This window comes from Emydura macquarii, unplaced genomic scaffold, assembly GCF_026122565.2.
Source record: "Emydura macquarii macquarii isolate MOO-44397 ecotype Brisbane River unplaced genomic scaffold, CSIRO-AGI_Emac_v2 contig_1253, whole genome shotgun sequence".
NCBI classification, from domain to species: Eukaryota; Metazoa; Chordata; order Testudines; family Chelidae; genus Emydura; species Emydura macquarii.
Genome location: NW_027131390.1, coordinates 82867259 through 82893134, shown reverse-complemented (window position 1 = coordinate 82893134; position 25876 = coordinate 82867259). Strand labels below are relative to the sequence as shown.

At 39.7% G+C, this 25876-nt stretch overlaps 1 protein-coding gene across 3 annotated transcripts in view; it reads right to left on the bottom strand.

The window, feature by feature from the left end:
• Positions 1–25876, bottom strand: part of CCDC148 (coiled-coil domain containing 148) — a 110961-nt gene that overhangs the window by 56041 nt on the left and 29044 nt on the right. For 2 of the 3 annotated variants that reach the window (XR_010920130.1, XM_067549881.1), the window contains exons 4-10: positions 22537–22640; positions 20735–20817; positions 20424–20587; positions 19974–20069; positions 19705–19886; positions 3344–3482; positions 25–231 (exon numbers count right to left, since the gene is read on the bottom strand). Coding sequence is in view for 2 of the 3 variants with exons in the window: in XM_067549881.1 (XP_067405982.1) it covers positions 25–231; positions 3344–3482; positions 19705–19886; positions 19974–20069; positions 20424–20587; positions 20735–20817; positions 22537–22640 (975 nt within the window). In the remaining variant the exon portion in view is untranslated. Of the gene's footprint in view, positions 1–24; positions 232–3343; positions 3483–19704; positions 19887–19973; positions 20070–20423; positions 20588–20734; positions 20818–22536; positions 22641–25876 lie in introns of those variants that run through there. The other variant, XM_067549882.1, reaches the window with a different exon arrangement.

Here is a 25876-nt window from a genome sequence, read left to right as displayed (position 1 = left end):
GTGTGGTCTTGTAATTGAGCCTACCTTTCCTTTTAGATCCGCACAGATTTCCTGTTGCTTTCTTCTATTATTAGCAAACATCACTTCAGTCTCATGAGCAGCACAGGCTTCAGCAATAGTTATTATTGCTTTCAGTAAAAAGGCTTTTCTAGCCTCAGCCCAGTTTAGAAGCAAAGCTCTACGTTGATTCCTAGCAAAATGGTACTGGTCCCACGCCTTTTCATGAGCAACCTAAAAAGTAACACATTTCAGAAAGATTTAAAACCATAGATAAAATAATTCTGGACATTACTTCAAACCCTAAAGTCATTACAAATTAATGTAACGATATTCCTATGGAACTAAAAATGTAGGTCTTGATTTTGGTAGATGCTGAGGGTCTTCTGTGAGGTGCTCAGAACCCTCAATTTCTCTAACTTCAACAGGAGTTGAGTGCGCTCATGACTTCACAGAAGATATACAACACCTTGCAAGACCAGGTCCATAGTGACAAATGTCTGTTCTCTTTATGGTACCATGGTTCTACTGAAGTCAATAGAGTTGCAATAATGTAGCATAAAAGAGAATTTAATTTGCCTCACTATTTCTCCTAATGTGAAATCTAGTGTTACCTTTTTTTTTTTTTTTTTTTTTTTTTTAAAAAAACCCTGCAGTTAGCCAAAATTCAGGGTCCTGCAGATTGTTTTGTTAGGAGAAACAGATGATGGAGCCAGATAACTTTGATGCAATCCCGTTTATTCAAAAAGAATGTACAAAGTCCTGTTTCTCTGAACACAGAAGGAATCAAACAAATAAAAGGTTTCTTTGCTGCTGAAAAAGGCTTGGAAGTGTGAGCATTCAGCCAAAAAAAGGTCTCTTTAGGCTTTTCCTAGGATCATGCTCACAGCACTTATTCAGGCTGTATCCTTGACTTTTCCCTCCTTCTCTGGGTCAGCTTCTCTCGTCTTTCTGTCTCTCTTTCATAGACACACATCTTCACAAACAATACCAGCAAAATTCCCTGCCTATATGTTCCTTTGTTTTGGATGGAAGCTGCAGTTTCAGCTATCTGGTTCCATAAAGAATTTAACAGTTTCTTACATTTATCCTAAAGGAAGGGCAGCTATTATAGCCAGTTTCAACATGTTTTAGCCCAACCTATAAAATACTAGAAATATATTTTGGTTCTCCAAACAATGTATATTAAAAAAAGGAGGAGATGAGTCTTTAATCTCCTCAAAGAATCCAACAGCTGTACCATTACTTCCTTGAACCCACTCTTCATTGGTCTCATCTATTCAGGGCTTGAGACTTGAATAGGAATAGGATCAGGGCCTTACTCCACAAAAATCCATTGAAATGAACAGGACTACTAGCATAAAAAGGCATGACAGTGTGAGGAAGACTGACAGTGGCAAGCGCTTAGACTAAGATTTTTGGGACAGGGACTGTCTCTGACTCTGTTTATGCTCCATTCCTAGCACATTAGGGTCCCAAATCTCTGTCAATATCTCTCGGCACTATCATAATGTAAATAATAATGCTACAATTACCCATGACACATCCTCAAAATGACAGAATATTTGACAAGTATGCCCATCTTAAAATAGATTCAAAGCACTCAGACAACTCTTAGGAGGAAAAAGGAAAACATTCAACAAATTTTAAAAAAATAAAATAAATCTTTGAAAGATTCCATATGTTAAAACCCGTCAGATTTTAGTTAATTATTCAAAGATTTTCCAGTATGAAGAACTTTAATTTTAAAATACCTTCCATCTAATATCCAACTGTTAATATTTTACTTGTGTTTCAGAAAGCCTAATTTATGCTAATTTCACACCTGTCAAACAGTCAAAAAGGAAACAAAACATCCAAGCTTCTAAAATATGCTGCCAATCACTAATGTAGGAATTAAATAAACCCAGTTTATTTATGCTAATATTATGTAACTATTTTAAGAATTAGTTTTAGTACTGTTGTAATATTTCTATATTTAGAATGGTGAAATATAGTTGGTTAAGAGAATAATAGATCAGAACTGGAATATAACCAAGTATTTTTGGATTTTTAAAAAAATGGATCCTTTCAAGGCTGGGAGGCTAAAACTAGACCTACACATTTTGTTTTCATATATGTGACACAAGGCCCATGGACCCTAATTGTATCTTCCAGCTCAGTACCTGAGAGCAGGAGAAGTATTGAAATTCGCAAGAAATTTTCCTAGAGGGACTGATTATCCCTTTTTGCAGCGAAAGAGCATGCAAAGATAGAGAGATGCTCACTTTTTGCACATTTTTTTCCACTCTGCCCTGAAAAGATTTACAGGATTCCATGAATTACTATGGAGTGCAACTCCCCCTCCCACCCCCACCAGTAATCCATTTCTAAGGCATTATGCTTATTGAAGGCACTTTCAGTAGCATCTCTTTTGGTAAAATACTCTGAGTTTGGGGTAACCTTCCTCTTTTTTCCCCCCCCCCCTCAACTACATGCCATGGACCAGTTAGAATGATTGGTCCCACAGAGTGTAACAATACTGTATCTGCTCATAAGAAGAGAATAGGGAGGCAGAGTGCAAGGATAGTATGAAGTGCACGTAAACACCTATAAGCATAAACAATCCTAGGAAGCTGGATTTGTTGTTGTTGGGATGTCCAAGAGGGTAGATAGAATTATAAAAGTGCCACAGCCCCTGTTTTGAGAAGTGACTTTATGAGAAGAACTGTGGGAACTGGGCTTATTTAGTCTGCAGAATTTGATAGAAGCCTTCAACTACCTGAAAAGGGAGGTTCCAAAGAGGATGGCGCTAGGCTGTTCTCAGTGGTGGCAGATGACAGAACAAGGAGCAACAGTCTCAAGTCGCAGTGGGGGAGGTCTAGGTTGGATATTAGGAAAAACTCTCTCTTTAGGAAGGTGGTGAAGCACTGGAATGGGTTACCGAGGGAGGTGGTAGAATCTCCAAACTTAAAAACCTTTAAGGCCCACTTGACAAAGCCCTGACTGGGATGATTCAGTTGGGGTCAGTCCGGCTTTGAGCAGCGAGTTGGACTAGATGATCTCCTGAGGTCCATTTCAACCCTAGTCTTTTATGATTCAATGATAAATTTGCAGAATTCTTTTACAGGTATCTGAGCAAATTAAACATGAACTGGGATACTCAGTCTTGATAGTACTTATAAATATGAAACCTTCCTCTTAACCCCCATAAACTGAATTCATTTCAAAATATAAATATTTTTTCTCCTAAGCTTTGGTAATAAAAGCGTATTATCTAATACTCTTTATAATCCTTTTTTTATTAATTATTATTATTATTAATAAAAAAGAAAGGGAACATTCTAGCATCTGAAGTAGCACTGACCAGATCATGCCTAGATTGGTGAGGCAGATGTCTCTGTAGCATATCCAAGTACAGAGTTCTTCTGTTCTGAAGGTCACTTGGATACTGATTTATGACAGTCTGATAAACCCAGTGATCTTCTTCACTCCATCCAAAGTTCCTGTAAGTAAACAAATCCAGCATCATTTAAATTTAAAATGGATTAGATATGAAAATCATAAAATTTATGTTTGATTTTTTTCCTCTCAGGTCTGATCCTGCAATGGGCTCTGGGTGAGCGTACCACTGCACCTGAGTGGTGTTAACGTCAAAGGAGCTCTGCATTGATATTGGGATTTTCCATTATGGAAGTCACTGCAGGGCCAGAGAACAGATATGTAAGTGGTCTTGTTTAATTACGGTAAACCACTTGTATAGCATTTCTAAACATGGCTATTTATCATGTCTTTATACAAGTGAACTGTTATTTTTCCTAACTTGATTTTACAGTAAAAGAGTATAGAACTATACTGCTTTTCTTAAAGTAATTACAATACTATTATATTTTACAAGAGATGGAAAATATGGGATTAAAAAAAAGGAAGGAGCTTTTATCTATTTAGGTTATTTTATGGCATTTAGTACCAATGAGATGATTTTATAGTATCCGAGTATGGTTAAGGCTGTACTTAAATTGATTTTGTAAACTTTCTTGTCCAAAATGGCATGACCAAGGCACAGAGACTTGGAGAGACATAGAAATTTACAAGCTTTTAAAATAGGATGACATAGCAATTAAGTTCTGTATTCAAGGACAGATTATGCTCAGCACCTGTACAGAGGATACAAATGTATGTGCAACATACAGAGGTCAGGTACAACTAGATTTATAGAGAAAATGGAAACGGTGTGTGGTAGGACAAACAAAAAAAGGAAAGCGATGCTTGTGGGGGAAAAAAAGAAAACAAAACCAAGAACACTGTTTTTAGTCCTGAACTTTGTTCTAGTTCTCTTTTAATGAGCTCAGCCCTTCTCCAACCTAAGCTTATAAAAAAAGAAACCCAGTGACAAAGTAAAATAAAGACAGCAGAGGATTGTTTGCCCAAACTTTAGGAGTGCAGTCAGCAATACTATTTTCTTCCACATCTCTCCGTGACTGCTGAAAGGGGGTTCCTGTATATCTGAGGCCATTCTCCAACTGGTTTCACCAGAACCCTGAACTACACTTCTGGCTGCCTTGGAGATCACTGTGTTCCCTGCTGTGTTCCCTTGATCCCAACAGAGAAAGAGAGGCTGCCTAGAAACATAAAGGTAGGACCAATTTTCCACTACAGAGAGAGGGAGGTTCCAGCCCTCCTTTCTTTAGGGTTGCCAATTCTGAGGTACATAAAACTCCACAAGATATCTGGGATAATCCTGAGCCCAAAAATGTGGACAGCTGGCAGTGTGTATCGAGCACCCTTACAGATTTCCTAGGACAGCTCTTTCAGAAAAGGGATGATCCTAGGAAAAACCTAGCCAGGACCAGGAAGCAACCCTACCTTGTTGCTGGAACTCTGGCCTTAGTCCCTGATTTTCCCAAACCCTAAACTGCTTCCCTGAGGCCGGTTTCTCAGTGACCAATTTTTTCTATTCCACAGATATTGTTCCTGGAAAAGGGTAGTGCTGACCCAAAGGGATCCCTTCAGGCCCTACAGGGCCATTGCAGAGAGAAAGAAAATAAGATTGAGAGAGAGAGAGACAATATAAAACGCTAAAGTATGTGAAAGTACTCAAGAAATGACCATGTAGAAAATCCCAAGTGAAAAAAAATTGGTTCAAAGATGCCACTTCTGGCTGTTATTTCCTTTATAATGAGTGTTGTAGCAATATTTTATTTCCATTCACTAAGATGAGGTGGCTTAGGAAGTTTCCAGTGGTGAAGAAGAATACAATCTTTTGTAAAGGGCCATATATATTTATTGCTTGATATCTGAGGCAGTTAAGAATGCCTGAGTTCATATCTACCCCAGTATGCAAAATTTAACTGGAGTATGAAATGAACATAAGGGGTGAAACTAGCAGACAGATTCTAATTTAAATAAAAGAAGGGGGGGGGGAGAAGAAGAGAAGTGACACGTGAAAGCAATATTGTAGTTAGAAAGATAGTGAATTGCCAAAAAGGTGTGTGGTTTATCCAAACTCTGAATTAATATGTGCCAAACCCAACATAAGCCTATTCTGACTCCTTAGATTCTCATCGCTCATATAAAGTATTCCCCCTTCTGTTGAGTACATGTCCACAGCACTGCAGAGAAAGAGTTGCAAGGCACCAATGTGACTAAGTAGAATGAAAATGGAAAAACATGGGGAACATGGATGCCTTGTAAGCACTCATTTTTTGTTTTGTGTTTGTACAGTGCCTAGCACAATGGGGTCTGGTCCATGACTAGGGCAACTAGGCACTACAGAAATACAAACATTAAAAAGAGTATTGATAGTCTCAGCACACCACTTGTTTAGTCACTGTTAGTCTCTCCATGCCGGTATGCAATTTGTGGTACCTACATATTACTAAAGACATTACAGCCAGGGCTTGAGTTGTGCTAGAACACTTTCATTTGGAGCCAGAAGGGTGTTCCAATTCTAATGACAGTACATTTTGGCACTTTTATTTATTTATTTGGACTTCAGCTCCTTGTATTGAGCTGTAATCAGTGCTCAAGGGGCCTTGATCTTGCGAAATGTTAAGCAATTTGCCCCCCATTACCCAGTCTCACAGAAATTAGGTTTATAGGGATGATTGGTTACTGTTTATGGAAGTTTTGCAGATCACATGGCTGAATTCTCAGCCAGATCAGTTCTCTTGCATGCTATCTGTGACTGCACACTATTGTATTAAATGGTTTTAGAAGTATGTCTGTTTTATAGATGGTGTGCATTCACTGTCACTCCAACACAAAGAACTATTACATGATGTATATTCAAGTCAACTAGTTACCTCACAAATCATCTCTTTCTGCTCCTTACCATAATTGCTTTGCCCATCCAGAACATTTCAGCCCAGTTTTCATCTGAAAATAAAGATTGGAATGGTGGAGGAAGTAAGTGCAGTGAGGGGCCCAAAATTGTGGAATAAATTTGTGCAAGACTTTAGGCTGAATGAGTGCTCAATCTCTTTTCAGCATATGCTGCACGACACACCTATTTATACAATCAAATTATACCACCACCCACTGCATAAAGAATCACCCCCCAGCCATACTGCAATAAGAATATGGATTAAAAGAACAGTTGGACAGCTAGATGGTTTTGAGATTTTAGACATTTTTAGATCTGACCACAGCAATACTTGACTACCTCACAAAATTAAAAATGTCACAAATATAACCTAGTTTCACATGGGCCTACTATTAATTTGTAGAATGCTAAAACTACTTTTTAATGTGCTGGTTCTTACTCTGTGCAGTTACTTCAAAAAGTACAATTTTTTTTTGCCATGTAAGCCTTCACTGAACTTCGTGGTAGATGAAGCCATGACCAACTGCCTCAGTTTTGGGCCATACACAGCTTTCCCTTTCTGCATGGGTAGGGTTTAGTTTTGAGACTTGAGTCAATCCCACCTTCCTTTTTTCTGGGCATGATAAATGCTCCACTGAGGTAGTAGAACCTACTTAATCCTTTCCGAGGAAGATAAATACCAGCAGACAAAATGGAGCATTTCAAGCAAAATCTTCCAGTCTCTTATAACAATGTTGATTGTGCTATTTTTGTTCTGTTCAAAGCACTGATGGATCACCACTGAATAAGAATCAACCTCTCTTTAGGGAAATAACTAAAGCATAAAAGCAAAACAAGAGTAAAACCAATAATTTAAATCAAGGTATCCTGTCTGCTGATTTAAATCATTAAAATCAGTGATTTAAATTGCTTTAATTTAAAATACCAGTCCATTCTGCATCAGCAACACTGCTGTAGTTAGTGGAGCTAGGTCAAGCATTCACTGCTAGTGTCTAGGTTGCCTTGCCACTTTTGGTACATGCTTTCTGGTTTGTGTCATGCTTGTTGCTGTTGCACAACAGCTGTTCAACGGGCAATGACCAAAGGGATTGTCCAGTCTAGCTCTACCCATATCAATTTATTGATAGGTCTTACTCCATTGATTCTCTAATTATCTCAGCACATAGACTTTTGCCCTATTACTCCTCACTGAATCAATCAGTGGTATGGAACATGAAAGATACTTCTGGTGCTTCTGCTGATTTTGCTTTCATGGATTCTGACTTGCAGGTGTGTTGGCTTTATGTTCCACCTTTTTTCTTGCATCTAGCCTTCCTCCTGTGGCAGTGAGCAAGAACCTAGTCATTTATAGCTTATTTTCACATCTCTTTGTGAAGTCATTACACCACCATGCACAGATGTCAGAAAACTGAAATACCAAGATTTAACAAAAGGCCCAAAACAGAGTATCATAGCTTAAGATATCAAATGTCAGCCTTAACTTCAAGTCCTTTTGTCTTTACTGGGTTGTTAACTTTTGTCATTGTCAAAATTATATTTTAAATATTTACATATTTTTAAAAAAGTGATCAGAATGTATTTAAAATGAAAACATTTTATTTATTTCTTTTCTCAAAATTGTTGTGGTGTTCGGTGCTGTTAAAAGCAGCTGCACTGCATTACTGAGATATTTGAATATACATTGGTTAAAAAAAAAAAAAAAACCCAACCACCCAAACCCCCATTAAGTTAAATCTGCTAAATTAAAAGGGAAAAAAAGCAACTCCGTTGATTTTTACCCTGATTTTCATTTACATTAAGGCCACTGACAGTGTAAAGGAGCCTGAATGTAAGAGAGTAATACTCTCATTTTAGCAACAGAAGCTTAATTTACAATTCATTGGAATGAGGAAATGACCACATATATGCAGATCTGTTGCCTTCTGCTGATCAGGCCTCTTACATGACCCTTGAAGGCAAGATGGTGCACCCCTTGAAAATAAAAATGAAAGGGCTGATTCTTCTTTGCCTTGCACCTTGCATAGCCATTAACACTTCTGACAAGTGAATACAAACCTGGTGTAAAAAACACCACCATTCGGGTGAATGAAATTTCTGCTTGGTAGCATTTTATGTCCACTTTTTGAAGATGTAATTGACTATGTAAGGTACAAGGCAACAGGGAATCAGGAGAAAACTAATAAATAACACTATATACAAAATATTTAAGTGTCATATTGAGATGCATTAATAAGAATGGAAGATAATATTCCAGAAAGAATAAAAAAATATCATGTAATATGGCAGATGTCTGTTTTAGTTTTCTTATGCTCCATTAGAGAATAAAAACATTTTCATAACAGAAAAAAAATCTGTTATGACAACTTTGATATATTTGCATTTAAAGATCACCCACATTAAATTAAAACTAATGCTTCCCTAGCAGAGGAAGTGCCAAGCGTTATAATAGGTTTTCAAATAAAAAAAATTAGAAAGCAATATATCTTGCTGCATGTAAAGTGCATTTAATGTCATAAAATTCTAACATATTGTGTGACAGTATTAACTGGGTGCGGATTTAGTGTCAACATTAATAGGTAATTCAGATATACATGAAATGTTAGTATAATATACAAATGTGCATCTCAGAAACAAGTGTGCCATGAAGCTATCACTGACCTTAAGTCCATTTTTGCCCCCTCATTCAATGTAATGGATTTATATTTCAATACATCTTCCATAACAACCCCTGATTATGCAGATTGCACCCTTCCCATCAGTACTTGGTAAATGAATCTAAAAGCTAACCAGAATGTTTATTAGTAATTATGTATATACAAAATTAGTATGATGCCCTCAACCGTGGCCACTCAGGCTGGTACAACAGTCTCTGGCAAACTAAAGACCTTTGATGAGGATGATATTATGCTATACAAGGACCTAAAACAAAACATCAGAAATTCTAATGCACTGAAAAACATTGATTTGTTTACTCCACTGTTTTCTGGAAGAAATCCTGAAAAGCAGTGACTCAGCTAGTCTGCACCACAGAGCAGTTTATATGCTCAAGATATATTCACTTGAATGATAAAAAACAAAATTAAGCTATTTTTAGCCAGTCAGGAATATAAGGGTAGTTTAGGAAAAAAACAGACAGACAAATATACATGACCCAAGATGCTCAATATAATTCATATTAGATTATGTTTCCTGATAAAATTCTTCTGTAATCATCTCTACCAATGAACACCCACATGTGCTACCTATAACCATTAAAAAAAACAAGCATGGTTCTGCTTAGTACAGTTCAGTACCATCCCATTGTAACACTGTGCAGTAGAACCATGTGGAATAATCCACGCAGCACAGTCTTTGCATTCAGTGTGGATTATGAAGGAGAATGAAGACGGGAGAATGAAAAAGATCCCTAGATCTTATATCTACGTGGTTGTGAAAAGTGGGAACCTTCACATTAGGACACCATCTCCAAAAAGAGAAGAAATAACATTCCATCTGCAAAATCAATCTCCTGGTGGCCTCCCCCTCACTAGACCACAGCTCTTGACTGGTTTTTACCTAAATGTATTTACTTTTACAGTTTTTTGGGTGCAGACCAGTAGCCTTTATTCAAAGACCATAGGAAGAAGGAGATAGATAAAAAGAAGAGGCTACTTCTCTTCTACAGTAACTGGAGTTTTCTAGATGTTTTCCTTACTGCTGCTCTGCTTCAGATGTACATATACTCTAGGCTCCTTGGATCAGACTTTTGGTAACATTTTGGTAACATTTACTCCATACATGCACCCTCGCTATCATCATGCCCCATATTGAGGTATATAGCAGGGTGCCCAAACTTACTGACCCCATCCCCAAAACCCCATCCCCACTGGACAGAATCCTCTAGCCCCACCACCAGGCCACAGGGTAGAAGCGCAGAGCTCCCCACCCCAGTCTGGTAGGTGGAGAATGGGGGAAGGTCAAAGTGCGGTTCGCGGAGCCCCCGAACTGTAAAAGAGCTGCATGTGGCTCACGAGCACAGTCTGGCCACCCCTGGTATATAGGGCAGTGTTGGATGAATGGACCTTTTCTCTATAGCAGAGTCTCACACAGCAAGACTCTCAAGCATAGGGGAAGGGGAGGGAGAGGTAGCGGAGCACTCATAGGGACAAACATCTTGAAAACACCAGTTACTGTATAAGGAAAGGAACCTCTCCTTCAAGTAATGTCCCTATGAGTGCTCTACCTAAGATGATTCCTTGCAGTACTCCCTGAAGGAGGTGGGAGCTAAGACTGTTGCAGTATCAAAGGCAACATCTGCCCTAGAGGCACATATTAAGGCATAGTGTTTTGAGAAGGTATGAATCTAAGCCAAGGTGGCACATCTGCAAATTTCTGCAATGAGTTAATTCAATAGGGCAGTGGAAGTAGACGGAGATCTGGTGAAATAGACTACAACCCTAGGAGAAGACTGGACATTAGCAGTCTCAGAGGCTACAACCCAAAACTCACTTTGAAAGTCTTGCGGTGGAAACAGGGGTCACTTTAGTTCTGTCTGCAAAAAGAGAAAGTTTGGGAGAGGTCCAAGAGGGTTCAGGTCTGTCCAGACAAAAGGCCAATGCCCTTTTAACATCTAAGGTGTGGAGTTTGGCTTCCTGTCTGCTCAGCTGACTTTAGAATGAAAGTCTGGCAGCTGAATGACCTGACTGATACCAAAGTCCTAGGGCACATTGGGTAAAAAACCAGGATTTGCATGGACGGATAACTTTTCCTTACAGAAAACTGAGTAGGGGAGAATTCGCTATTGCAGTGGAGAGGATAGCCACCAAAAAGACAGATAGTCATCATAAATAAGTGTAGAAAGAAACATTTAGCTAGTGGTTCAGACGAAGGTTTCATTAGACATTTAAGGAACAATTTCAATCCCAAGCAGGGTTGGGTTCTCTGCTAAGCAGAAAAAATATTAGTTAACCCCTGGATTAATCTGGAAGTAAGTCACAAGTGAGCAAACACTGAAAACACCTTTGCAGAGGAATAGGAATTTGTGATAGCTGCTAACTGAACTTTTAATGGAACTCAGAGAGAGGACTAAGTTCTCCAAGCCCACCAGATAATCAAAAAATTATAAAAATGGGAGACTGGAGAGGGAAGAAATGCTGCTGGATACATTGGAATTTCTTCCATCTTTACAGGTACATTTTACTAGTTGACTCCTTTCTGCTGTTCTACAAAACTTCTTGCTCCTCTTGGAAAGGAGGAGAATCAGAACAGTCTAGGAGCCAAGCCTAGAGCAGTAGCTTGTTCAAACTTGACCCTGAAACCTCAGTTAGAAGTAGTTGGTAACTTTAGTGCTGGACAAGATGTGAGACAAATCAGGCAGGGGAACCTGTTGCCCTGGCCAGACTGGTGCAGTTATGATTACTTGGACTCTGTCCTGCCTGATTTTTGTTTAGGACTCTGCCTGAGCAACACTGGAGAATAAGCATGAAGGAGACTTTTTGACCAGAAGATAAGTAAGGCATTTTCCATGGACTGATATCCTAGAAATCCTCTCAAGCAGAACTTTTGGCATTTTCTGTTAATGGTGGCGGCAAAGAAGTCTATTTCTGGGGAACCCCAAGCAAGAAGATATGTTTGAGAATCAGGTTGTTGGTTTCCCACTTATAGTCTTGGGGAAAAAAGCGTTTGCTCAAGTTGTCAGCTATGGTGTTTTGAAGACCCAATAAACACAAGACCAAAATGAAATTCTGATGGGCTATGCACCATTTCCATAATTTTACTGCTTCTGCACAGAGGGGGGATTGTGTTCCTGCTTGATAATCATTCTAGTACATGTAGGCTCTGTTGTCTGTCATGATCTTGACAGATTGACCCTTGATCATGGGAAGGAAGTGCTTTCAGGTATATCTGACTGCTCTGAGTGCCACAAGGTTGATATGGAGAAGTGACTTTTGGGCAGACCATTTGCCTTGAGTAGTATGTATTTGAAGATGAGCTCCCAATCCTATGGGAGATACATATGATACTATGGTGACAGTGTGATGTGGAGGAGTGGGAGGGAAGAGGTGGAATGAGGATGACTCCAGCAAAGACCTTGTCAGGGTCTTTCCACTGAGTAAGTATAGAACTTTTATAGACATTTATTTGTTCACACTATTTGAGGAGGGTATAGATAGTTCTCAGCCATCGGTGGCAGCAGTATCAATGCAACCTTGCATGCAGTGTGACAAAAGTGCAGGCTGCCATGTGACTTAAGAGTTACAGGGTAATTCTGTCAATCATCTCTGGGCTTAACTGAACCTGCGAGATTAGGTTTGTTGTCAAATCTGTCCATTGAAAGGTTAACTGGAAGTTGTGGCATCTAAGGACATGCCTATAAACTGACACCAATTCAGCAAATAATGTGGACTTAATGTTGAACTGAAGCCCTATGTTGTCAAATAAGACCATAGCTTCCCTTACCATGGAAAGAACTTCATTGTATGAGCAGACCTTGAGGAGCCCATCACTGAAGTAAGGGAAGTCAATTATTCCCAACTGATGTAGCTGAACAGTCACCATTTCCAGAATATTCATGAAGACCCAGATGGTGGCAAAGAGTCTGAAAGGGAGCACTCAAGATTGAAAGTGCCAGCCACAAGACAAAGAAATCTTGTGAAATGGATGCATTGTGATATGAGTGTATGCATTCTGTAACTTGAGGACCATGAACCAGTCCCTTGGATGTAGAGATGGAATTACAGCTGCAAAAATTACCATTCTGAATTTGTATTTTGAAGAAGCATTCAGCAATTAGAAGTCCAAGATGGACCTCCATCCATCCTTTTTGGGGAACCAGAAAGTACCTGGAATAGAACCCCTTCCCTCTGTTGGGAAAGAACTGCATCTATGGTTCTTATTTGCAGAAAGGAAAGGACTTCTTGGTCTCAATAGAGCTTCACAACATGGGTCCCTGAAAAACAATAGCTAAGGAGGGTGGAGTGGAGGAGTGAAAGTGTAATGGGTGGAATAGCTTAATATTACAATCTCCAATATGCATCCATTGGAAGTAATCTGCTCCCATGAGGTTTAGAAATGGGAAGGAAAAAAATCCATACAGGGTGAGAGGCACAGATCTGAAGGTGGAACAGTTTTTTGACCATCAACCAAAACACCAAAATTGTCTACACATCAACGAGTAAAGATGAAGGAGATTAGATTTTCTCTATTCTGGGGCCTAGGTCTCTTTTTAGACAGTTCTGGAGACCTATGGTAGACAAGGAATTGGACTGGGATCTCTGAGCCACTTTTGACATGCTGAATCTTTTTATTTGCAGTTGTGTAGATACCACGGAACAAAAGCCTCGTTCTTGAATCTTTAACAGCGTGCAAGATTCATCCATGGACTCACTGAAGAGCTTGAGCCTCTCAGAAGGAAGGCCCTCAGTGTGTTCTGGACCTCCCTCAGGAATCTTGAGGATTGGGGCCAACAGACTCCATGCATGACACTCATTATAGAGGCAGAGCAAGCTGCTATGTTAGCCACATCAAGACCTCACCAGTAACTGGTCCTCCACGATGATTGCCTAAAATTGCTTCCAAAAAGCCTGAGAGGGATATGTTCAGCAAACAAGTTAAATTTGCTGCAGTTTAAGCAATTACACTTGACCATCAGAGATTGGCAGTTGCTCAGCTTGGTAGGTGCTGAGCCTAAATTGCAATGTCATAAAGAGTAGCTCTTGCAACCAAAAAGAGATCCAAGTGGTTCTAGTTCTTCGTATCATACCAGGTTGCTTTAGAATGGTGTTGCTTGTCACATTCATTCACTGCATCAGTGAACAAAGAATTAGGTGTTGGGTGTGTGAATAAAAATTCAGAGTTGTTAGCTGGAGCATAATACCTTTTGTCTGCTCTTCTACCTGTTAGAATCTTGCACACCTCGACCACCTCTATCTGAACCTGCCAAAACATTCTCATTTAGACAAGGCTATCTGACCAGAGATTGTAGTGTGAAGAATGTCAAACGTTTATGTGAAGTCTTGCTATCCTCCTCTAAGGGAATCTGGAGGTAGTCAGTCAACCTCTTCATAAGTTCCTGGAACTGTTTAAAACAATATACTTAAGAGGGCAGAGGGTGTATCACTGCTTTATCAGATGAAGAGGAGGAAGAGATTCTAATTTGTGGTGTTACTTTCTCACATCAGCCCTTGCTCTCATTCCTCTAAAGACTCCTAGTAAGGTGGAAGTTGTTGCAGAGGGATGGAAGGAGCAGGGGATTGCCATCTGTGTCACTCCCCATGGGTATAACTGGGTGCTCAGGAAAATTGTTGCTGATGGACTGCCATAAGCTATCTACGTCTTTAAGCATTTCTTTCAGAAAAAGTGTCAGGAGAGGCAGTCTGGGGCTGGTAATCAAGTGAGCCTCAGAAGTTGAGAATCAGAAGAAGTTTTCACAGATGTGGCAATTTCCTGAAATATCTTTGGGCGATCCTAATATAGTATGTTTAGGTATCATTGTATAATTCCATTCAGGAGGGTGACCACAGCCCTCCAGGAACCAACAGTAGGAGATGATTAGGCAGATTCACTCAGGTTGTAATATCTCCAGAGAGATCCTGCCAGCTGTAGAGGCTCACATATACTGGTTCAAACTGGATTCTCTGGAGACCGACAAAGAAAGGTCTCTTGGACAAATAGTTTGTCTTTAAACTGACTCTGTCTTTTTGGTACAGGAGATGGAGAGAACCTTATGGCCCAGGGGAGGACCCCCAATCCTTAGTCCTTCCAACCCAGAGACAGAGACAGGAGTTGGGTGCCAACTTTTTAGCATGTGTATATGTTCTTTAATTCTTTTGAATATGTTTTCATTTTAAGAATAAACATGCTTGCTTATGGAGGGCTGTGTGGGAATTTATAACAATGGGCAATCATGCTGCTTATAATCCCTGAACAGAGCAAAATGCAGATTTGGTCTGTTTAGGTGGTCTGGCTTGCTGGAAATGATAGTGTAGTAGGGAATGGTGCAGCCTGGAAAAACCCCAGTCAGGAAAGTGAGAGACACAGGCCTCTGCTTAAGAGAGGTGACAACTGGGATCCTAAAAGTAGGTGCTCTTCCTGGATCACAGAATGGAAAAAAATACATGTGCAGGTGCCCTGAACTGTGACAGAAGAACACAAGAATAGCCATACTGCATCAGACCAATGGTCCATCTAGCCTAGTAGCCTGTCTTCCAACAGTGACCAATGCCAGATGCTGCAGAGGGAATGAACAGAACAAGGCAATTATCGCATCCAGCAGTCAGAGGGTTGTATCCTCTTCATGGTCTAAGCAAGAAGGGGTTGTGATGAGGGAGTTTGCCTGTCTCTTTTCAGGAGTACCAGAGAGCTAGATGGTACCAAAGAAAGATGCGATACTGGTGATGTGCAAGGTTCTCGTACAGAGTCTTTCAGAGCCTGTTGGTTGAGAGTACTCAGGTTCATCTGAGACAAACAAATCTCTGGAGAATCTAACTCCTGCAATACCAGGTGGATCTGAACTGAAACCTAAGAGGCTCTGTGGTGGTAGATAGTGGTACTGAGGATGGCTTTTCCTTCTGTGGTATTGATCTATCACCTTGTAATGCAGATTTGGATACCTGAGGTAACATGGGAGGAGGATCTACAGTCAGTCCCTAACTCTTTGAAGCAGGGTTCTTAGGATCACTAATACCATGATAACATCAGGAAGATACTAAGGAATAAGGGTACCATGTGGCTCAGAAAATCCTGGTCTTAGCTAAAGAATCCTCAGTTCCAGGGGAGCCTAGTGGAATGCATGGTTTACAAAAGAGTAGGTCTTTGTGGTGACCTACGTTTCTTGGCACCAACTTTTCTTTGAGGGAACTTAGAACTCATTTTTCCCCAAAGTCTTGGTGCTGACCACTGGGGTTGTGTCCTGCAAAAATCTAGCAGATGAGAAAACTGAGGAGGTCAACTGGGCACTGTACTCACTGAAGACCAGCTGTATAGAGGTGGTGGTGGGATATTAGAGCCCAGATCTGAGGCAGGTTGAAGGGAGAGCTCCATCATGAAGAAGCCTAAGCTTAACCTCCCTATTTTTTCTAGGCCTAGTCTTAAACCCCAAAGAGATTTTATGTTCATTGGACATGAGATGTCCCCTAAGTAGTGGATACAGCAAGGGTGATAGTCACTAACTGGAATATAATCCCAGCAAGTGAGGCAATGTTTAAATCTCATACTTAAACACTTAAACATACCCTGAGCATAAAAACTCCAAAAGGGAAGAACTCCCTGGTGGAAGAAGGGAAAGATCTGATGAAGAAGTCCCCTCAAAAACTAAAAGCTACTGAAAACAAATGAAGACTAAAGCGATCCTTAAGGGAAATCTAGCTAAAAGTAGGCACTGCAATACACTCTGTCTCAAGCAGAGGTGGCTGAGAAGGAACTGAGGGCATTTTGTCTAACTTTGCCCTATATGACCTCTGTATGGGGCATATGTGGCCTAAACAGGCATTGCTACCAAAAGTCTCTGTGATCAAAGATATGCACAGCTGAAGTGGAGGACCCAAAGGTGCATTACTTGAAGAAAAAATGGGGGACTTCCTTGTTCTCATCAACCTTGGTGGATGAAGACCAATGGCTAAAACATACTTTTCTTCATCCTTTCCTCCCTGGCTTTCATGTAACAAGAGCATTATCTAGTATACCATTACATTAAAAATGGCAGTGTGAAAACAGTGGTACAGTTCCCTAATATGATTATAGCATGGTTGCATTAGTGTTTAACCATATTAAGGGAGAACACTAGAGCCAAGCAAAACAGTTGTTTGTGAACCTTCAAAATAGCTGTTTGTTCTTAACCTTTTTGTTCACTTTTCCCCTCAGACACTGTTTTTCATCACACGAAGGTTTGAGGCTACTGTGTGTGAATAGCCATATTCATACACAAATGTGAATATCTGCACAAGAATACCACAGAAAGTGACCTCCTGCTGCTTATAATATTCTAGCCATTAACTCTGGAAGAAGAAACAGTAACATCTGAACTAAGTGACCAATAGTTCAGGTTATAGCTGAGGTAAATATTTTGCAAAAAACTATAGGCTATAAGAGTTTCTATTACAGCATTTGCAAATTATTTGATTCTGCATATATATTTGTAATCATTCAAAGAGTAAAAAGGGCTAAATTAGTCAGAAAATTGTTTGCTACAATTAGTTTGCCCAGCACTAATGGACACAGTTCCCACCAAGATAGTTGGTAATCATGTTTGGTAACAAATTTGAACCCTGGCAATAAGCGATCATATAAGAGAGACAAAAGAAGCTTTTCTTACCCTCCCAGAGATACTTGCTCACATTTTCCTGCATTTGTAGGCTACTATAATTGACACCATCTATTATAGTGCTAAAGCTGACAATTTTGCATGTAATACAGGAGGAGAAAGAGAAAAACAAAGATTCATCTTCGTTCTTGGTAAAGAAAGGTTAAGACCTGTCAATTTTGTTCATTTTAAATAAAATGACTCTCAGATTCTCTGGTCAGAAGGGAACATTATAATCATCCAGTCTGACTATCTACATAGCAGGCCACTTCACAACCAGTAACATCTCCATCAAGCCCATAACTTTAAGTATATCTTTCAGAAAGATACCCAGTCTTGATTTCAATATTTCAAGCAACGAGAATCAACCAGCCTGTCCCTAGGCAAATTGTTCCAATGACTAGTTACTCTCACTAATGAATCTCCACCTTCATGGGGAGGAAGATGGAGAAGTTCTGTAGGTTTCCAAGTTGGGATCTGGAGGACCTTCATGAAGAAGTTAGTCATAAGTGGATCAGAATGCACATTCATCTGCCAGTTCCTCAATTTTGTGCCAAGGTTCATCAGCTTCTCATAGACACAGTCAGAGAAAGTATGATCCAACCTCCTGGGGATTCATACTTTTCCCTTCATAGCCGTTATACTTGGGGTGTTGCACATAGTCAAGCAGGATATCCTGAACATAGTTTTAGTTTAGCTCCATAAATATCCAAGATGTGAGAGTTTGAGTACATTACAGATAATATTTAAACAGATGCCATCTCTCTCTAGTTACCAAGATTTGTCTGACTTTCACCAGAGTGAAAATATGGCCCAAATTTTAAGTGTGGTGCTTGCTTCATATACATCATTCTTCCACTAGAAATGTCTAACACCATTATTTGGTTTCAGAACTGAAACATGGCAATTGTCCGATACACAACAGTTCTCAGGCAGCTGCTTCCTCTGAAGCAGCTTTGCCCAGAGTTAATCCCTAGCTTTACATCCTCTAAAGAATATAAACAACTCATACGGGAAGCTACTCTCCCCATCCCATAATCCCCAGATATCCTTTACAATAGCCAGGACAATGTAAACTTGATGCACTGTTGAATCTGCAGCCAGACAGACTGCAACAATACCACTGAATGAGATGTCAACTTCCCCAGCATACCAACCATATGATTGCTGACTGTTGTACCAGAAACATCTGACTAATGTGCTTACACAGAGAGGCTAGATTTACTTGACATACTCTGATATTTTATTCATTTGAAAGGACACTGCATAGGACACACAATTTGAATATACAAACATAGTAGTTTAATACTCAATTCATCTTTCAGTTATTTAGATAGAGGCAAATGTCTAAACTATCCTTAAGAGTGGAGGTAACAAAGGTGTTTACAGATATCTATGGAAAGAGATGGACTCCATCCATTCACTGACAGAGAAATTTCACCCTTTCCCATCTCTCTCACACTAACAAGCACACACAAGTTCTGAGAGAGAGAAAGAGAGAGATTCCAGGGTTCTCAAAGTCAGATGAGAGTAAATTTAGGGCTTCTCTACACCAAAATTAAGACCATGCCAAACTGGTGTGTGCATCTACCCTACAGTAGCCTGTCGTGCTCTAACTATTCATGTGCACCCTGCTGATGCATGTTACTTGTTCATTAGACCACTCTGAGTTAGTCTGAAACAGGACTAACACTAAAATAATTTTTCAAAAAAAGTTATACAATACCAATATTGCCAACTCTAACCATATTGCTGTTACTATTTTTATTACTGTAGCCTGTACAAGTTTTAGTCATGGACCAGGACTCCAATGGGCTAGGTGCTGTACAAAAACACAAAAGACAGTCTTAAAGCCCTACCTCTTGGAGGCAGCTGATTCTCTGACATCTCAAAGTTCATTATTTCAGGCAAGTTCTTTTTAAAAAAGAGTCGCAATTCCCTCAGCTGTGCAAACAGTTATTGACTATTTAATCCCATAGAGCTGGGTAGTGAGTCAACTATGTATTGTACCCAACAAAAGAAATAATTCTCTTTCTAAAAGCAACTGCAGTCTCTGGAGACAACAGAACACAGCACAATTCATTATCCTGCCCTCAAAAAATGAATTAAAAAAAGATTTCATTACCTGGATATGACTTTTAACTGTTGATCAATCTCTTGAAGCTTAGACCAATATTCCTCTGCAAATTTATGGAATTCATGAAGGACTGAAGACTTCAAATCGGGGTATGGGCATTCTAAGGTCAGTAACTGTGTAGGAACTTCATTAAAAAGGCCAGTTCTCTCTTCAGAAGAATATATTAGTGTCTTTAAGGGAAAAAAAATCATTGTCTAATACATTTTTTATTTTGTGGAGTAATTCAATTAATTTGGAAACGGTGACCCTTCTCTTACTTTAGCCTTACAGTCCTCAAGCTCTCGTTCCAAAGCCAATTTTTCTTGATTAAGTAGTTCCAAAATTGTGTTCTGTTGTTCCTTCACAAAGTCTACCTAGTTTTATGAAATATTAACAGTTAAGACTGATATTCTTCATATCAAAACTCTCATTTAGAAACAGACACAGAGCCTGATTTTCTTCTACCATACACCAGTTTTACACAGGTGTAAAATCTGGATTCATTCCGGTGAAGTGTGAGCATAATCAAGCCCACTGAGGTGGATCATGGCCTTAAAAATGAATAGCTACAACATTTTCCAAAAGTAATATACATCGTGATGTTACATTTCAAACTTCTTTTGAAAGGCTTTGAAACTTTTGTTTTCCCTCCCTCAAAAATATAAATAAGCAAAAAAAATATTATAAAATTTAAAACAGCAACAAATTGTAAAAATGAATTTACCAACCTGTTCTAACACCTTGATTGGAATGAACTCGTATTCCATGCAAGATTGCTGTGAAGGATAGTGCTGCATTTCGGATAGCCTGTATTTCAAATCCTCCCTCAGCTGCCAGATGGGATCTACTGTATTTATTTGATATGTATCCCGTTCCTTTGATAATTTATGTGCTATAGCCAGTTAAACATAAAGCTTTCTCAAAAAAAAGAAATATTACTACATTGTTCTGTAATTTTTTTTTTTTAAATCAGAAATAGTGAATACATTTGATTTTAAAAACTCCACTTAAATCAAGAAAATCAAGTGAAAATTCTTACCCAAGTCCCACATATCCAAAAGAAATTCACATTCAAGGCTCCCTTCATCAAGGAAAGTTTGTATTTCTGCTTCCACTTTATGTCTGAAATGTATATTTCGGACTTATGCAAAAACTTTAATTTCTTACTCATAAAACCAAAGATGGAAAGCCACCCTACACAAAATTAATGGTTATAATTGAATAGGGGGAAGACTCTATATAGAAGGTGACTAAGTGCGCTGGGGCAGAGACTGGGCAAGTCAGCAGAACATGGGATACATTAGCCCCTCTGGCATCATGCCTATTCCAAAGAAAAGATCGCCTTTCTTTTGGATTCCCTTCTGTGGTGGCAATCTCTGGAGGCACCCCATCCAGAGGGTCCCTGATAGTGCAGCCCCAGTAAAGTTGCAGTATTAGTGCAAGAGAGTAAGGCTTGGGGACACAGAATTGAAAAGGAGGCATGATGTCTCCATGCAGATGGCCTGGGGCCTCCTGCTAATTCTCTATGATCCACAATAAGGGCTGGTTCACACTGACCGCACGATTCGGTGGCAGTTGACGGGAGTTACGCAAACTACTCTGTGTAGTTTGCATAATGGACGTCGACTGCTCAGCTTCTGTGCGCTGTTCACAGTGCGCTGAGCCAACGGGAACAGCGTTCCCGTCGACTCAGTGCTATGCTACTTGAGGGGGTGGACTTACTCAGTTGACTTCCTGATCGATTGAGCAGGTCTCACTGACGGCTCAATCGATCCTGAAAGATCGATCTGGCGGTGGCTATTTTGCCACCGTCAGTGTAAACTTAGCCTATGACACTACAGTCATTCAGTCAAAGTTCTAGTGATCTTGCTAGGCAAAAATGAAAGTATTTTGCAACTGCAATAGGATACTTCAACTTTAGGCTGCTCAACAAGAGAAAAATAGAGAAAGTCTCCTTTACATTCAACATGGAGGGGAGGGGGAAGACACCTTAAAATACACTCCCCTGCAAGAGATTTGCAGGATAAAAACCGGTCTGAGGTTGGCTATGGACGCTACCATCCCTTGGACAAAAGTGTGCTGTTACCGATCAGCTGAGTGTGGTGGTGAATGCAAACCCTCAAAGCATTAAGGACCCATTCCTACTTGAGTTTTGCATAAAAAGTGCTTGCAGGATCAGGCCTCAAGTCATCTAAACACTTGTAGAAAAAAAAATATAAAAGCTAGCAGGCAGTCAAATATATAATATCAAGGGAAAACCTGATGGTATTTCCACGTTTTACCTCAACAAGACGAAGAAATAGCTTCTGAAACGCATTATCAGTGCAGCAGCAGCAAGAAGCTTATTCACCATTGTTAACTGGGGCCAAACCATAGAATATTAGCATTGACTAGATTGCCTCCTGAGATCCCTTCCAACATCCTGCTCAAAGCTGGACCAACCCCAACTAATCCTGCCTTCAGACATAAGCAATGAGCATACCACTCTTTTAGAAAAAAAAGTGTGAGTTGCATATCATGTCTGAAGACAGAACGAATTAAGCAGTAGAGGCTCTGAGGGTTGCCAATATTCCAACAGGTTCCAGGCTGCCTCAAATATTGGTTGATACACACAAATATTGTGTGTGACTGAGACTGAACAATCCCTCACCCCTTTTACTTATCCTCTTCTTGTCTTCAAACTCACTCAGTTTAAGATGTGGGTAGTTACAATCTCCCCCTCTCCTCAAATACTCTGCTGCAATTTGATTACTTTATCTTCTTTCTATCATGCAGATTACACCAACATTTTTCTATATCTATGTATTTCTTTTATAATCTCTAAGATTCCCCAGTTCTTACCTGTTCTCATTTAGTCGTTTATGCTCTTGCCACCATATCTGGTGATGCTGTTTCAGCAGCATTTGTTCTTTGTTAGTTTTTGAAGCTTGTTCTGCTTTTTTAATCTATCCAGAAAAGCAAAAAAGGGGGAGAGAGAGAGAGAAAGGGAAAGTTGACATACACCCTGCCAATGTAAAGTAATTTTTTTTTAATTGAAAAAGGTTCAAGAATTTTGACTGGGGGAGAGAGGGGGAAAAAAACAAAACAAACAAACATTTCTCTGTCCATTTCACCCACTCAGCATCCACCTGAATGAGAGAGTGGGAGAAAAACAGCTCTAAGGCGCTTGTTCTCTTCCTCCTTTCCAATGCACGCAACTGGACCAGGGATACAAGTAGTCCACATAAGGGAGGAAGAAGGCAATTGACAACTTCCTTCCCTGCAAGATAAAGGGAAAAGTTCTCACTTGACTTAACTAGCATAACTTTTTATCCAGTCAGTGAAAGTAAAAACCCTATTTTAAAAATATTTATTCATTTTAAAAACTAGCAAATATTTCAAACACAGCCGAGTTCAAAATATAGTTGAGCAGAGAATCACTTTTAGTTTTCTACAAGTTACCTTCACCTCATAGAATGCCAGATTGTTGAGCCCTTACTTACATTTGTGAGCACTAAATCAAAAATCTTATTGAAGTGAATGGGGCTACTTGTGAGTGGTTATGAACAGGAACAAGGGCTTCACAATCTGGCCCAAAAGATTAAGGAGAACTATTAAGGAGAACTACCCTAATTTAATATGCACAAGGATTATCTACACAGTGCTTTTGTCTGCCTCAGAGGGGTGTACATTTTAGTCCACACTAGCATGTTGCACACTAACTGGCTGCCTGTGGGGATCCTGATGGCACGGACTAAAAGTTTCCTAGTGCACATTAATGGAGTCCCATTTCAGACAATTAACATGCACTAGCGAACTTAATGTGCGCCACCAAGATCCACACAGGCCAGTTAGTTGCCATGTGCTAGTATGGACTAAAATTTATACCCCTCTAATGCAAACTAAAACATCTCATAGACAAGCCCTAATAGAAACAATGATATAAAGGAGTGGCATCTTCATCATTCTCAGGAGAATATAAAATAGGAAGTACAACAAAATGCACTTTAACTACATACATTTCTATGATTTTTAGGGTGAGAAGGGACCTCAAGAGGTCATCTACTTCAGCCGCCTGCAGTGAGGCAGGACCAAGTATACATAGGCCATCCCTAAGAGATGTTTGCCTAACCTGTTCTTATAAATCTCCAATTACAGGGATTCCACAGCCCCCCTACATAACATGCTCCTGTGCTAAACTATCCTTATAGTTTAGGAAATTTTTCTTAATGTCTAACCTAAGCCTCCCTTGCTGCAAGCTAAGCAGATTACTTTTTGTCCTATCCTTGATAGCCATGGAGAACAAATCAACCATCATTTTTATAATAGTACTGAACGTATTTCAAGACATATCAGGTTCCCCCAAGCTCTCTCTTGTCTAGAAGAAAGGTCTAATTCTTTCAACCTTTCGTCATTTTTGTTGCTCACCTCTGGACTCTCCAATTTATCTACACCTTTCTTGAAGTGTGGCACTCAAAACTCACAGTATTCCAGCAGAGGCCTTCCTAATGTCAAACTGAGTGGAACAATTACTTCCTGTGTCTTGCAAAAAAACCCATGTCATTTTAGGATGAATTAATAGGAGTCATATGTAACTACATCACATTGTTGGGTCATATTCAGTTTGTGATCCACTATAATTAAGGCTATGACTCTGTCACGAATTCCATAATTTTATGAGATCTCCATGACATCTTCAAAATTCCAATAATTCAGCCTCAGACGGTGGGGCTCTGGGCTTCGTTTCCATGATTTATTGTTTATTGCCCCATCCTGTCTGTGACGTAATAAAAATACCCTGGCCAAAATCATAGCCTTCATTATAATCTCTAGATCTTCTCCTGCCGTGCTACCACATAGCCAGTTATTCCCCATTTTATATTTGTGCATTTAACTTTTCCTTCCAAGTGTAGTGTTGCAATTCACCTTGTTGATTTTAGACCAGTTCTCCAATTTATCAAGATCCTTTTGAATTCTGATCCTGTCCTTCACAGGAAATAATACTCCTTCCAGGTTGGTGTCATCCACAGATTTTATAAAAACACTCTCCATTCCATTATCCAAGACATTAATGAAAATATAGACTAGTACCAGACCAAGGACAGAACCCTGGAGGACCCTACTTGATATGTCCCCCAGTTTGACAATGAGCATCTCATTGACTTTGGATGACCATAGGATTACTCACATGCTTGAAGTGCTTTGCTGGGTTGGGCCACAATTAGTTTATTTAATATGCTATTTATTACAATCTGAACAACATAAGCAAATATTCAATGTTGACGTGCTCAGATTAAGTATGCAGTGTGTTCCGTTTTGGTCAGGAAAGTGCAAGGTTGTAATTAGAGTTTTGCATTGTAATGTTGGGATAAAATGGAGGTTTTGTCTGTACCACTTCTGAATTGTGGATTATTTTATGAAATTACTGTGTATATTAAAGCCTTTATGTATGGGGCACCACCATGAGTTAGTAGGGTTGTACCATATCTTTGCCAGCTGAGAAACCATGGTGTAGGATCACCACTCAACAATCATTCATTCAAAGTAAAATACCTTGGGACAATGGGTTTGCTCTAAGAGAAGACACTTCCTCCTTTTGTCTGAAGAGTGGGTGGTTTGATGGTAAAGGAAAATGACTAGGACGACAACAAAAAAAAGCAGCTGACCCAGCAGGAGTCTAGAAAGTAACTCACTTCGGGGAAGAGAGCCATTTTGCACCAAATTAAGCTGAGGAAGGTTGCTGAAGGCACAGGTTAACCAACTCAGTGGAGAACCCTGCCTGATGGAACACAGATGATCCTTCAAGGGCTCCCAAGGAAGGATGAGCTAGTGATGGCCAATGCGTTTAGGATGTTTTGCATGATCTGTACTCTCCTGTGCTTTACATGATTAAATATATAAAAAGGAGCATAGAAGTGTTAACACACACATTGTCTAGTCTAACTGCTTCATAACTAATGTGCATTCTTGAGAGAACTAAACTGTAAACCAGAAGCTTCACACTTCTGGGGTGGAATTCTGGGAGAGAGGCGTGTTTAAGTACTGGGGACTCTGGAGGGTCAGTGCTTCACCCAGAGGGGTCAGGCAGCTGGGTAGATAGAAGTACTGTACCCTGTGTGTGTGCCTAGACACAGACTGGAAACACCCTGGGGATCCAGAGCACAGGGGCTTGGATCCCCTTACAGCACAGTCTATGACAATG